We start from the raw sequence: 14370 nt of genomic DNA, 5'->3' as shown, positions 1-14370 counted from the left end.
GTGGCTCTGGCAAAGTGTGCACTGTCCCGAGGGATGTGCTCCTTCGGCCGCTTACAACTTGGTGCTCGGATTCAGAGTGCCCAGTCAGCAATGGTTTTTATGAGAACATTACCCCCAACCTCCCGTTCTCACTTGCCAATGATGTGATGGACGCAGGGGTCTGGACCAATCGCTGACAAGTCCCTTCCCCCCGGCGACGTCATGTCCGTTCGTTGACTTCTCGGTCGAGCGGCATTTCGGTGAGTTGGATTTTAGGCGACGCAGTCCATCGGTGAGTTGGCGTTTCGGCATAGCAGAGGGGAGGGAGAGAGAAACCGGGAAAGAGAGAGGGGAGAGAGTGTGGAGAGAGAGAAAGGGAGAGGTGGGGAGAGAAAGAGAGGAGGAGAGAAAGAGAGGGGGAAGAGAGAAAGGAGAGATGTAGGAGAGAGGGAGAGGGGGAGAGAGAAAGAGAGGGTGGGGTGGGGGGGGGGAATCAGAGAGAGATTTATCACACCCCCCCCCCCCCACCCTCCCTAGAATTTAGAAGATTGAGGGGGGATCTTATAGAAACTTACAAAATTCTTAAGGGGTTGGACAGGCTAGATGCAGGAAGATTGTTCCCGATGTTGGGGAAGTCCAGAACAAGGGGCCACACACACAGTTTAAGGATAAGGGGGGAATCTTTTAACCGAGATGAGGAAAACATTTTTTATCACACACAGAGAGTTGTGAATCTGTGGAAATCTCTGCCACAGAAGGTAGTTGAGGCCACAGTTCATTGGCTATATTTAAGAGGGAGTTAGATGTGGCCCTTGTGGCTAAAGGGATCAGGGGGTATGGAGAGAAGGCAGGTACAGGACACTGAGTTGGATGATCAGCCATGATCACATTGAGTGGCGGTGCAGGCTCGAAGGGCCGAATGGCAACTCCTGCACCTGTTGTCTATGTTTCTATGTAAATGCTTTTCACTCCACATCACCGTCTGCATCTCTCCTGCGACTCTCAGCCTGAGGAAGTGTCTCGACCTGGAAACGTCGCCCATTCCTTCTCTCCCGCTGAGTTCCTGCAGCATCTTGTTGTCTGGCCCGGCCGCGTCCTGGCAACTGTTGCTAGGGCGAGATGGGCGGCTCCGATTGGCGGAGGGGGCTGTCCATCCGAGGGGCGGGGCTACGACCCGACCTATAGGATAAAGGGGCGGGGACGGGGCTCTGATTGGTTGGAAGCGGGAAGGGGGCGGGAGCTGATGCTTTGTGACGCCTTCCCTGGACCCACTCCTATTGGTCGCTGGCGCTGCCCGTCAATGAGCGGGACAGAGGGAGGGGGCGGGACCAGACGCTTTGTGACGTCGGCCCGGTGGGGCGTTGCTGGACCCGCTCCCATTGGTCGCTGGCGCTGCCCGTCAGTGGTTGGGACAGAGGGAGGGGGCGGGACCTGGTGCCGGTCACGTGAGGCGGGGCCTCCTCTCAGCGCCGGGAGCTCAGGTGGGAAAAGCAGCCGCCGCCGCCGCTCGGCCCCGCGTCCTTTCCCCACCCACACCCTCCTCCCTCCGTTCCCCAGGGCGATCCCACGGCTTGTGTTAACCTGGCGGCGCCGTCATTGTGTCTCTGTGGCCTGGCGGCGGGAGGCCACACTGCACCTGTCCACGTTCCCCGCTGAGTGACTCCAGCACTCTGTGACCTTCTTCCCATGATGCATGCGGCCTCCCAGGAAAGGTGAGGCAATTCACCGAAGCGGTGGGCATGAGGGAGCAGGAAAACGGACTCTAAAGGACAATGGAGCTCAAACTGGCATCCTTAAACGTGCGCAGTGTGAAGAGCACTGCGCGATGTGTTAATGCCTTGCAGTACCTGGCCAAGGTCAAGGCAGATGTGACTTTTCTACAGGAGTGCGGGTTGCCACACCTCCGCTGTTATCGGAGGTGGTCGCGATGGTGGCCCCACGGACTGTCTGTGTGGTCGGGGGGCAATGATTGTCGTGCTTCTGGCCTGGGGATATTGCTGCGGGGAGGGAACTTCGCCATCACTGAGGTCAGGGAGGTGGTTGCGGGGCGTCTCCTCGTGGTGGATGTAATGTACCGTGGTTCTCCGCTCCGGCTGATTAATGTGTATGCCCCACCCGTGCGGAGCGAGCGGCAGGCCGTTCTCCAGCAGCTCCCAGTGCTGTTGGCCACGTCCCGGCAGCTCGTTCTGGCCGGTGACTTCAACTGCATCATTGATGCGGCTGGACGATCCGGCAGTGCCGACAACAGACTGGACAGCACGTCCAAGTTCCTGATGGAAACGGTAAAAGACGCAAAGCTGCACGACGCCTTCAGCGACCCTGCAGGCGGGTCCCAGCCGCGGTTCACCTGGTCGAGATCGGACGGTTTGGCCCGATCCCGGATAGACTTCGTCTTCACCACGAAGGCCGTCACGGTGAGACACACCGACCTCACGCCGGTGTTCTTCTCTGACCACTGCCTCCTTCAGGCTTCCTGTCACCTACAGGAGGACCGGAAGGCAGGCAGAGGGACGTGGAAGTTAAATGTGAAGCTGTTGACCCCGGAGAACGTGGAGGAGCTAAAGAGGGACTACGCACGTTGGAGAACGGTGAGGCCCCTCTTTGACTCCCCGACACTCTGGTGGGAAGCAACCAAGGAGAACATTAAGAGGTTCTTCATAGCCAAAGGGGTTCAGAGAGCAAGACAGAGTCAGAGGGAATTGTGCCAACTCCAGACAGAATTGCAACAACTGCTCCTTCTGCAGTCGAGGGGGGTGGATGTGAGGGAGGAACTTAGAGAGGTGAAGGACCGGCAAGCTCGGCTCTTTACCTCTGAATCCTCCAAGATCATCTTCCGATCCAGGGTCCGCCATGTGGAGCAGGATGAGACGTGCTCACGTTTCTTCTTCCATAAGGTTCACAGGGGGAGCTCTGTGATCAACAGCCTTAGGGAGGAGGACGGCTCGGTAGCATCCTCGCAGACAGACATGATGAGGGTCTGCAAATCCTTTTACTCGGAATTGTATGACCAAAAGGCCACAGACAGCACCGCCTCCCAGAACTTCCTGTCCTCTATCACGGAGGTCTTGGAGGACAGCAAGCAGGAGAGTCTGGACCAACCACTGACCCTAGAGGAGCTGACTGGCTCCATCCGCTCCTTTGACTCGAGTAAAACTCCCGGAAGCGATGGCTTACCGGCCGAGTTGTATTCGGCTCTGTGGGACTGGGTGGGCCCGGACCTGCTGGAAGTGTACAACGACATGCTTCTAGCCGGCAGCATGTCAGACTCCATGAGGAAGGGCAGCATCACCCTAATCTACAAGCAGAAGGGGGAGATGAAAGATATAAAGAATTGGAGACCCATAACATTGTTGAATGTAGACTACAAGATCCTGTCTAAGGCCATCGCCAACCGGGTCAAGTCTGCTCTGGGACGGGTGATCCACCCGGACCAAACCTGTGCTGTACCTGGCAGGAAAATCTCAGACAGCCTAGCGCTGCTGAGAGATACCATCGCCTACGTGCAGGACAGACGGGTGGATGCCTGCCTAGTCAGCTTGGACCAGGAGAAGGCCTTCGACAGGATATCGCACACGTACATGAGGGACGTGCTCTCCAAAATGGGTTTTGGGGAGGGAATCCGAAATTGGATCAAACTGCTCTACACCGACATCCGTAGTGCAGTCCAAATCAATGGGTGGGAATCAGACAGTTTCCCTGTAAGGTCTGGAGTCAGGCAGGGTTGCCCTCTCTCTCCTGTCTTGTTTGTCTGCTGTATTGAACCTTTTGCCGAGTCCATCAGGAAGGATGCGAGCATAAGAGGAGTGACATTGCCAGGCAGTGGGGGCATTCAGGTCAAGACCTCCCTGTACATGGACGATGTCGCCGTCTTCTGCTCGGATCCAAGGTCGGTCCGCAGATTGATCAGCATCTGTGACCAGTTTGAGTCGGCCACGGGAGCCAGGGTGAACCGCAGGAAGAGCGAGGCCATGCTCTTTGGCAACTGGCCCGACCGATCTTCCATCCCCTTCACCATCAAGCCTGACTTCTTGAAGGTGCTGGGAATCTGGTTCGGGGGGGCTGAGTCGAGTAACAAGAATTGGCTGGAGCGGATAGCCAGGGTGGGGAGGAAGCTGGAGCTGTGGAAGCAACGCTCCCTCTCCATAACCGGGAAAAATTTGGTCATCAGGTGTGAGGTGCTCTCGGGTCTGCTGTACTTGGCACAGGTGTGGCCTGTCCCTCCCTCCTACGCCACGGGGATCACCCGGGCCGTCTTCCAGTTCATCTGGGGGTCGAGGATGGACCGGGTACGACGGGTCACCATGTACAAGTCGGCAGACAACGGGGGCAAAAGCGTGCCCAACGTCGCCCTCATCCTGATGGCCACCTTTGTGTGTGGCTGCATCAGGCGGAGTGTAGAGCCAAGGCACGTGGGCACTAAGTGCCACTACCTGCTGAGGTTCTACCTGTCCCCGGTGTTGCGAAGGATGGGCCTGGCGCAGATGCCACGCAATGTACCAGTCAGCTGGACATTGCCGCCCCATCTGACGTCTGTTGACAGGTTCTTCCGGACCAACACCTTTGACCACAAGTCCATCGGGCAGTGGTCAGCACGTAATGTCCTGCAGGCACTGCAGGGAAAGGACTCGATGGATCCGGTGGCGTGGTTCCCAGAGCAGACTGCCCAGCTTGTCTGGCAAAATGCCTCATCGCCAGAACTGACCAACAAGCACCAAGACCTGGCTTGGCTGGCGGTGAGGGGAGCCCTCTCAGTTAGATCCTTCCTGCACCGTCGGAACCTCACTACCAGCGCACGCTGCCCCCGGGACGGTTGCTATGGAGAGGAGACGGTTGCCCACCTCTTTGCAGAGTGTGGATTTGCAAAACGAGTCTGGAGAGGTATGAAAGGGTCCCTGGAACGATTTATCCCGAACAGCTCCGTCACAGAGGACTCTGTGATTTACGGACTGTTCCCAGGGACACATTCAGAGACTGACATCGAGTGCTGCTGGAGGGTCATCAACTCGGTGAAAGACGCTCTTTGGTCTGCCCGAGCGTTGCTCACCACCCAGCAGAGCGAGATGTCCGTCAGGGAATGTTGCCGACTGGCCCACTGCAGACTGCAGGAGTACGTGCTAAGGGACTCGCTGAAGCTTGGTGCAGCCAACGCCAAGGCTCGGTGGGGGAGGGCCACAGTCTAGGGTCCTTCCGCTGCTGGACATGGGGGGCACAGTATGGTGGAGACGCCCCTCAAATTAAATTAAATTAAGGGAAGGTATCCCACACCAGATGGCCACATGAGTGGCACGGGTGGGGGACATTTTTTGTGGAACTTGAAATGTCAGATGGAAATTTTCGCACTTTGTACACATTGTATATATTTATTACTTGAACAGGGGCCACAGAGTGGCACTGGTGGGGGACTGTTTGGTGAAATTTGACAAATGTAAAAAAAATTGTACTGGAAAAAGTTTGTATAGTCTCCGAAAATGTCGGATGAAATTTGTTTTGAATGGTTCAGAAATTGTATATATTTACCAATTGAATAAAGTATATTTTGAAATAAAAAAAAAAAAAAAAAAAAAAAAAAAAAAATGCGGCCTCCCGTGTGACTGGGCGCCAATCACTGGCGGGGAGGGGCCTGCAGCCCCCCCTCGGTTCGGGGGTGACGTCAGGGGCGACGGTTGTGCGCGCCGTGCGTGTTGCAGACGTCACAGCGCAGGGGGTCTGGCTGGCGCACGGGCTGGCGGCTCCACGCGGTGCCACGTTGCTCAGCGGCCCCCCTTCTCCCACTTGCTTCCTCATCCCCCCCTCACCCCCTCCCCTCACTTACACCGTCCTCATCCCCTTCACCACTTCCGCCCTTCCCTCCATACCATCTCTTCCCCATCCCTTCTCCCCCTCCCCCCTGATCCTCACCGCCTCATCTCTCCCCCCTCACTTCCCCCCTCTTCATCCCCTCCTCCCCCCCGTCTCCCCCCCCCCCTCCGGTCTCCCCCCTGCCCCCTCCCCCCTTCAAGCACGAGTAATGTTCACGCGTTGGTAATGTCCTGTTTGCCAGCTTGTTGACCCTCTGTGCTCCCCTCCTGCAGAGTTTAGGAGTCGTTGCTGTGGACGTAGAGACGGGGACGTGAGCGGCCATTGAGGGGCGGCCAGGGTGCCGGTGAGCCCCCGCCCCCATCTGCTCGGTGTGCGGGCTGAGCTTCGAGGGGCTGAGCTTCGATACAGGACCACATGACGGGGCACAACAAGCAGAAGCGTTATGAGTGCGACGTGTGTGGCAAGGTCTATCGGAGCCCTTGCCTGCTAGAGACCCACCGGCGGGTGCACACGGTAAAACGCCCCTTTGACTGCTCAGAGTGCGGCAAGAGCTTCAACCGCTATGACACCCTGCTGCGGCACAACCTCATACACTCCGGTGAGAGGCCATTCGGCTGCTCCACCTGCGGCAAGAGCTTTGCCCAGTTGTGGGGGCTGCGGGAGCACCAGCGGGTGCACAGCAGTGAGCGGCCCTTCACCTGCGCCGACTGTGGCAAAGGCTTCAAATTGTCCACGAACCTGAAGGTGCCAGGCGTGTGCACACCGGGGAGCAGCCCTACACCTGCAGCTACTGCTGCAAGAGCTTCACCCACTCCAAGAGCCTGCTGTCCCACCAGCGCACCCACACCGGTGAGCGCCCCTTCACCTGCGTCCAAAGCGGCAAGGGCTTCACCCGCTCCGACAACCTGCTGAAGCACCAGCGCACCCACACCGGCGAGCGCCCCTTCACCTGCGCCCAGTGCAGCAAGAGCTTCACCCGCTCCAACAACCTGCTGGAGCACCAGCAGGTGCACACCGGCGAGAGGTCCTTTGGTTGCTTCGACTGCGGCAAGAGCTTCAAGACGACATAAAAGCTAAAGATCCACCGGCGGGTGCACACGGGCGAGATGCTCTTCGGCTGCTCCACCTGCGGCAAGAGCTTTGCCGAGTTGTCAGGGCTAAGGCGGCTCCGGCAGGCGCACAACAGTGAGCGGCCCTTCGCCTGCTCCGACTGCGGTAAAAGCTTCAAGTCGACTCCGCAACTGAAGGTACACAGGCGCCTGCACTCCGGGGAGCAGCCCTACACATGCAGCGACTGCGGCAAGGGCATCACCAGTTCTAAAAAGCTGTTGGAGCGCACCCACACTGGCGAGCGCCCGTTCACCTGCGACCAGAGCGGCAAGGGCTACACCCACTCCAACAGCCTGCTGTCCCACCAGCGGGTGCACGCCGTGACCGTCCCTTCCCCAGCCCGGTGTGTGGAGAGTGCTTTGCCATGGCCAACCACACCCTGTCTGACCAGCACGTGCACACCAGTGACCAGCCCTACGACTGCTCGTACTGCGGGGGTTGCGTCAACACCTCGAGGCCCACGCCGGCGAGCAGCTGCTCTCACTGCGGCAAACGGGGGCTGCGGCAGCACCAGCGGATACACAGACTGTGATGGAGAAGGTGAGGACAGACTCTACGATGGCAGTATAAAACTTGACCAGCATTGCCTGTGGCAGATTGTGTTTCCTCAGCTGCCGCAGGAAGTACATCGTCTGTTGGGCCTTTTTAGACATAGAAAACATAGAAACTAGGTGCAGGAGTAGGCCATTCGGTCCTTCGAGCCTGCACCGCCATTCAATATGATCTTGGCTGATCATCCAACTCAGTATACTGTACCTGCCATCTCTCCATACCCCCTGATCCCTTCAGCCACAAGGGCCACATCGAACTCCCTCTTAAATATAGCCAATGAACTGGCCTCAACTACCTTCTGTGGCAGAGAATTCCAGAGGTTCACCACTCTCTGTGTGAAAAATGTTTTTCTCATCTCGGTCCTAAAAGATTTCCCCCTTATCCTTAAACTGTGACCCCTTGTTCTGGACTTCCCCAACATCGGGACCAATCTTCCTGCATCTACCCTGTCCAACCCCTTAAGAATTTTGTAAGTTTCTATAAGATCCCCCCTCAATCTTCTAAATTCTAGCGAGTACAAGCCGAGTCTATCCAGTGAATAAATTCATATGAAAGTCCTGACACCACAGGAATCAGTCTGGTGAACCTTCTCTGCACTCCCTCGATGGCAAGAATGTCTTTCCTCAGATTAGGAGACCAAAACTGTACGCAATACTCTAGGTGTGGTCTCACCAAGACCCTGTACAACTGCAATAGAACCTCCCTGCTCCTATACTCAAATCCTTTTGGTGAACCTTCTCTGTACTCCCTCTGCGGCTTTTTGACTGTGGTGTCGATGGTGACCTCCCATTGATGTATCTAACAATGATCTATTCTACATTTTCCTTGAACTCTATTCCCTTTCTCCTTTTCACTCCTTACACTTCCTTATCTCTGCACCTCCCATCAGACTGAAGAAAGGTATTGACCTGAAACGTCATGCATTCCTTCTCTCCACCGACACTGCCAAAACCGCTGATTGACTCCAGCACTGTGTGACCTCTTCCCATGATGCATGCCAACCCCCCCCCACCCCCCCCACGTGACTCTACGCAATGGCAGGGGGCGGGGCCAGCAGTCCCCCTCGGATTGGCGGTGATGTCAGGGCATCGTTTGTGAGCGCCATCCGTGCATGCGGCTGACATAGAAACATAGAAATTAGGTGCAGGAGTAGGCCATTCGGCCCTTCGAGCCTGCACCGCCATTCAATATGATCATGGCTCATCATCCAACTCAGTATCCTGTACCTGCCCTCTCCATACCCTCTGACCCCCTTAGCCACAAGGGCCACATCTAACTCCCTCTTAAATGTAGCCAATGAACTGGCCTCGACTACCCTCTGTGGCAGAGAGTTCCAGAGATTCACCACTCTCTGTGTGAAAAAAGTGCTTCTCATCTCGGTTTTAAAGGATTTCCCCCTTATCCTTAAGCTGTGACCCCTTGTCCTGGACTTCCCCAACATCGGGAGCAATCTTCCTGCATCTAGCCTGTCCAACCCCTTAAGAATTTTGTACGTTTCTATAAGATCCCCTCTCAATCTCCTAAATTCTAGCGAGTATAAGCCAAGTCTATCCAGTCTTTCTTCATATGAAAGTCCTGACATCCCAGGAATCAGTCTGGTGAACCTTCTCTGCACTCCCTCTATGGCTATAATGTCCTTCCTCAGATTTGGAGACCAAAACTGTACGCAATACTCCAGGTGTGGTCTCACCAAGACCCTGTACAACTGCAGTAGAACCTCCCTGCTCCTATACTCAAATCCTTTTGCTATGAAAGCTAACATACCATTCGCTTTCTTCACTGCCTGCTGCACCTGCATGCCCACTTTCAATGACTGGTGTACCATGACCCCACATCACGGAGCAGGGCGGGCAGACGGTTCAACACAGTTCCCTCATACTCTGCACCCAGTTCCCCTCTTTCCCCCTCACCCTCCTGATCCCCTTACCCCCACCCTCCCCCACTCCCTCACCCCATCATCCCCCTCCTCCCCCCCAGACCCACTCCTCCCCCTTCAAGCACTGGTAATGTTCACACCTTAATAATGACCTGTTTGCCAGCTTGTTGACCCTTTGTGTTCCTCTCCTGCAGGGTTTAGGAGCCGTTGCTGTGGGCGGAGAGGCAGGGACGTGAGCGGCCATTGAGGGCGGCCAGGGTGCCGGCGAGCCCCCCTCTCATCTGCTCGGTGTGTGGGCTGAGCTTCGAGGGGCTGAGCTTCGATGGAGGACCACATGATTGGGCACAACAAGGAGAAGAGTTATGAGTGTGATGTGTGTGGCAAGGCCTGGCAGATCCCGAGCTAGCTGGAGACCCACTGGTGGGTGCACACGGGAGAACGCCACTCCAACTGCCAGAGTGTGGCAAGAGCTTCACTTGCTACTACAATCTGCTGCGGCACAACTGTGTGCACTCCGGCGAGTGTCCCTGCGGCTGCTCCGACTGCGGAAAGAGCTTCAAGATGACGCATGAGCTGAAGATGCACCAGCGGGTGCACATGGGCTGGAAGCCCTTCAACTGCTCCACCTTTGGCGAGACCTTTGCCCGGTCGTCGGGGCTGTGGGTGCACCGGCGGTGTGGAAGAAATATTAATGTCCTTTCTTGGCTTAATTGTGACTGGAATGGATGTTTTGTATGTGACTACTGGCAGCTCTCGCTTGACCACGTGCAGAAGAGGTTGTGGATATCGACAAAGTAAGATTAGACGTATTACCTCTTGTCTGGGAATGTGTTGAAGGGTGGATGGTAAATGTAAACATGAAATGGTAGAGAAGATAATGAAGCTTGTTTTCCCTTCTGTGAGGTGTTAGAATAGATCACCCGCGTCCCCTTCCGCGAGTAGCGTAGATACATTGCAGTAATTGAGAGGCTTATGATTGGCTTGGAGAGGGGATGGAGGCGTGGGCCACCTGAACGGTGAGATATCATAATGTCAAGATGCCCTTGTATTGTGTTTGACGTATTAACCATCTGTTGTTGAATAAGATTAACATAAGATTCACCACTCTCTGTGTGTAAAATGTTTTTCTCATCTCGGTCCTATTATGAGCATTCATAGCAAAAGGATTTGAGTATAGGAGCAGGGAGGTTCTACTGCAGTTGTACAGGGTCTTGGTGAGACCACATCAGGAGTATTGCATACAGTTTTAGTCTCCTAATCTGAGGAAAGACATTCTGGAATTTAGAAGATTGAGAGGGGATCTTATAGAAACTTACCAAATTCTTAAAGGGTTGGACAGGCTAGATGCAGGAAGATTGTTCCCGATGTTGGGGAAATCCAGAACAAGGGGTCACAGTTTAAGGATAAGAGGGAAGTCTTTTAGGACCGAGATGAGAATATCATTTTTTACACAGAGAGTGGTGAATCTGGAATTCTCTGCCACAGAATGTAGTTGAGGCCAGTTCATTGGTTATATCTAAGAGGGAGTTAGATGTGGCCCTTGTGGCTAAATGGATCAGGGGGTATGGAGAGAAGGCAGGTACAGGATACTGAGTTGGATGATCAGCCATGATCATATTGAATGGCGGCGCAGGCTTGAAGGCAATCTTCCTGCATCTAGCCTGTCCCAACCCTTTAAGAATTTTCTAAGTTTCTATAAGATCCCCCTTCAATCTTCTAAATTACAGCAAGTACAAGCCGAGTCTATCCAGTCTTTCTTCATATGAAAGTATCCACATCAATACTGAACCCCCAATACCGGGTGCTTTAAGTTTGTATACTAATCTCTTATGTGGGACCTTGTCGAAAGCCTTCTGAAATCCAGATATAACACATCCACTGGTTCTCCCTTATCCACTCTACTAGTTACATCCTCGAAAAATTCTATAAGATTCTTCAGACATGATTTACCTTTCATAAATCCATGCTGACTTTGTCCAATGTTTCCACCACTTTCCAAATGTGCTGCTATCCCATCTTTAATAACTGACTCTAACAGTTTCCCCACTACCGATGTTAGACTAACCGTTCTGTAATTCCCCGTTTTCTCTCTCCCTCCCTTTTTAAAAAGTAGGGTTACATTAGCTACCCTCGAATCCTCAGGAACTACTCCAGAATCTAAAGAGTTTTGAAAAATTATCACTAATGCATCCACTATTTTTGGGGCTACTTCTTTAAGTACACTGGGATGCAGCCTATCTGGCCCTGGGGATTTATCGGCCTTTAATCCATTCAATTTACCTAACACCACATCCCGGCTAACCTGGAATTCACTCAGTTCCTCCATCTCATTTGACCCCCAGTCCCCTGCTATTTCCGGCAGATTGTTTATGTCTTCCTTAGTGAAGACAGAACCAAAGTAGTTATTCAATTGGTCTACCATGTCCTTGTTCCCATGATCAATTCACCTGTTTCTGACTGCAAGGGACCTACATTTGTTTTAACCAATATTTTTCTCTTCACATATCTATAAAAACTTTTGCAGTCAGTTTTTATGTTCCCTGCCAATTTTCTTTAATAATCTATTTTTGCTTTCCTAATTAAGCCCTTTGTCCTCCTCTGCTGGACTTCTGAATTTCTCCCAGTCCTCTGGTAGGCTGCTTTTTCTGGCTAATTTGTACGCTTCATCTTTTGTTTTGATACTATCCCTGATTTCACTTGTTATCCACGGATGCACTACCTTCCCTGATTTATTCTTTTGCCAAACTGGGATGAACAGTTGTTGTGGTTCGTCCATGCAGTCTTTAAATGCCTTCCATTGCATATCCACCGTCAACCCTTTAAGAATCAATTGCCAGTCAATCTTGGCCAATTCACATCTCATACCCGTTATCCACATCAACTCTGTCTATCCCTCTCATCATTTAAAACACCTCTATCAAGTCCTCCCTTAACCTTCTGCGCTCCAAAGAATAAAGACCTAACGCGTTCAACCTTTCTCTGTAACTTAGGTGCTGAAACCCAGGCAACATTCTAGTAAATCTCCTCTGTACTCTCTCTATTTTGTTGACATCATTCCTATAATTTGGCGACGAGAACTGTACACCATACTCCAGAATTGGCCTCACCAATGCCTTGTACAATTTTAACATTACATCCCAACTTCTATACTCAATGTTCTGATCTTTAAAGGCCAGCACATTAAAAGCTTTCTTTACCACCCTATCTACACGAGATTCCACCTTCAGGGAACTATGCACAGTTATTCCTGTCCGTTCGTATTCCGTTCAACTGCATTCCTCAATGCGCTACCATTAACCATGTATGTCCTATTTTGATTTGTCCTACCAAGATGTAGCACCTCACACTTATCAGCATTAAACTCCATCTGCCATCTTTCAGCCCACTCTTCCAAATGGCCTAAATCTCTTTGTAGACTTTGAAAATCTACTTCATTATCCACAACCCCACCTATCTTAGTATCATCTGCATATTTACTAATCCAATTTACCACACCATCATCTAGATCATTGATGTATATGACAAACATATACAATTCTTAAGTGATTGGATCGGATAATGTAGATTTTTTTTGCCGATGTTGGGGGAGTCCAGAACCAGGAGTCATAGTTTAAAAATAGGGGTAGGCCATTTAGCACTGAGAAGAGGAAATACTATTTCACCCATTGAATCTGAGGAATAATCTGCCAGAGAAGGCAGTGGAGGCTAATTCACTGGATGTTTTTCAAGAGAGAGTCAGATTTAGCTCTTCGGACTAATGAAATGAAGGGTAATGGGGAAAAAGAAGAAACGGGTTACGGATTTTGGATTATCAGCCATGATCATATTGAATGGCGGTGCTGTCTTGAAGTGCCGACATGGGTACCACTGCTCCTTTTTCTACGTTTCTATGTTTGTATATCGGTTATGTTTGTTATATGGTTATATTTATGGTATGAGTTCAGGCAGGTGGGACTAAGGGAAAAAGTTGGCCTGTTTCCGTGCTGTAATTGTTATATGGTTATATGGTTATCGTGTGTCTGTGCATTGTGTATTGTCTATTCGTTGACTATTTGTTAGTGTACCGAGGTAATAGAAAACTAAACTAAATTGATCTAACTGAATCATCTGATTTCTTATCCTTGGCGTTTGATGGCAACGGCTTAGTTTTTCTATATTTCTGCATTAATTTGCGGTAATTTTGATTAGTTTGGTATCTTCCTTTTTACCGACGTACAACATTTTTAACGGTATCTCTTAGGCGCCTTTTCAATCAACGTCTTAGGGTTCTACAGCATGAACACATGCCCTTCAGACCACTTCAGATCAAGTGGACCTGCTGAGCTAGTGGCATTTATCATCGCTGCAATTATCCACAGCCTTCTTAACTCTTCACACCCTGCATCTGACCAACTGACTTTTAAAAATAGGAAACTAGACTGGCATCCTCTTCAGTAACTTCCTCTGAAAACTCATTCCAGATTCGGTTCAATCTCCTAAATGAGACGTTGGACTGAGATTCATTTTAAATCTCAAACTGATCACCGTAATCCTATGCACTGGTTTTAGGGGGAAAATCATTTAGGACTGAAATGAGAAAAACATTTTTCACAGGGATTGGTGAATCTGTGGAATTCTCTGGCACATAGGGTAGTTGAGGCCAGTTCATTGGCTATATTTAAGAGGAGTTAGATGTGGCCATTGTGGCTAAAGGGATCAGGCGGTATGGAGAGAAGGCAGGTACAGGATACTGAGTTGGATGATCAGACATGATCATATTGAATGGCGGTGCAGGCTCTAAGGGCCGAATGGCTTACTCCTGCACCTATTTTCTATGTTTATAATACTACTAGACTGAGTGGGACCCAGTCACACGGAGGCCTGGTCCCCCAATGCAACCCATGGGGAAGGGGAAAGTGGAAGGGTGTGGTGTGTGGGGAGGAGGGGAGGGGGGGGGGGGGCATGGGCGTATGGGGTGTGGTGTGGGGTGATGTGTTGGTGTGGGGGGTGGATTGGTGTGGGGGGAAGGGAGGAGGAACGGGGAATGGTAAAGTGGGTGTGTGGGTGGGCGGGGG

The 14370-nt window shown here is 52.1% G+C and overlaps 1 protein-coding gene across 1 annotated transcript; it reads left to right on the top strand.

Annotated features, from left to right (window-relative positions):
- Positions 1-374: 374 nt before the first annotated feature.
- On the top strand, positions 375-6861 carry LOC116969007 (zinc finger protein 696-like; the record flags this gene model as incomplete). Its single annotated transcript, XM_033015983.1, has 2 exons — positions 375-422; positions 6663-6861. Coding segments are annotated over 2 exons (234 nt in total), but the record flags the coding sequence as incomplete, so codon positions are not given.
- Between the last annotated feature and the right edge of the window lie 7509 nt (positions 6862-14370).

Source organism: Amblyraja radiata (assembly GCF_010909765.2).
Source record: "Amblyraja radiata isolate CabotCenter1 chromosome 42 unlocalized genomic scaffold, sAmbRad1.1.pri SUPER_42_unloc_1, whole genome shotgun sequence".
NCBI lineage: Eukaryota > Metazoa > Chordata > Chondrichthyes > Rajiformes > Rajidae > Amblyraja > Amblyraja radiata.
Note: the sequence above shows the minus strand (reverse complement) of the source record. Positions and strands in the feature narration are given on the sequence as shown.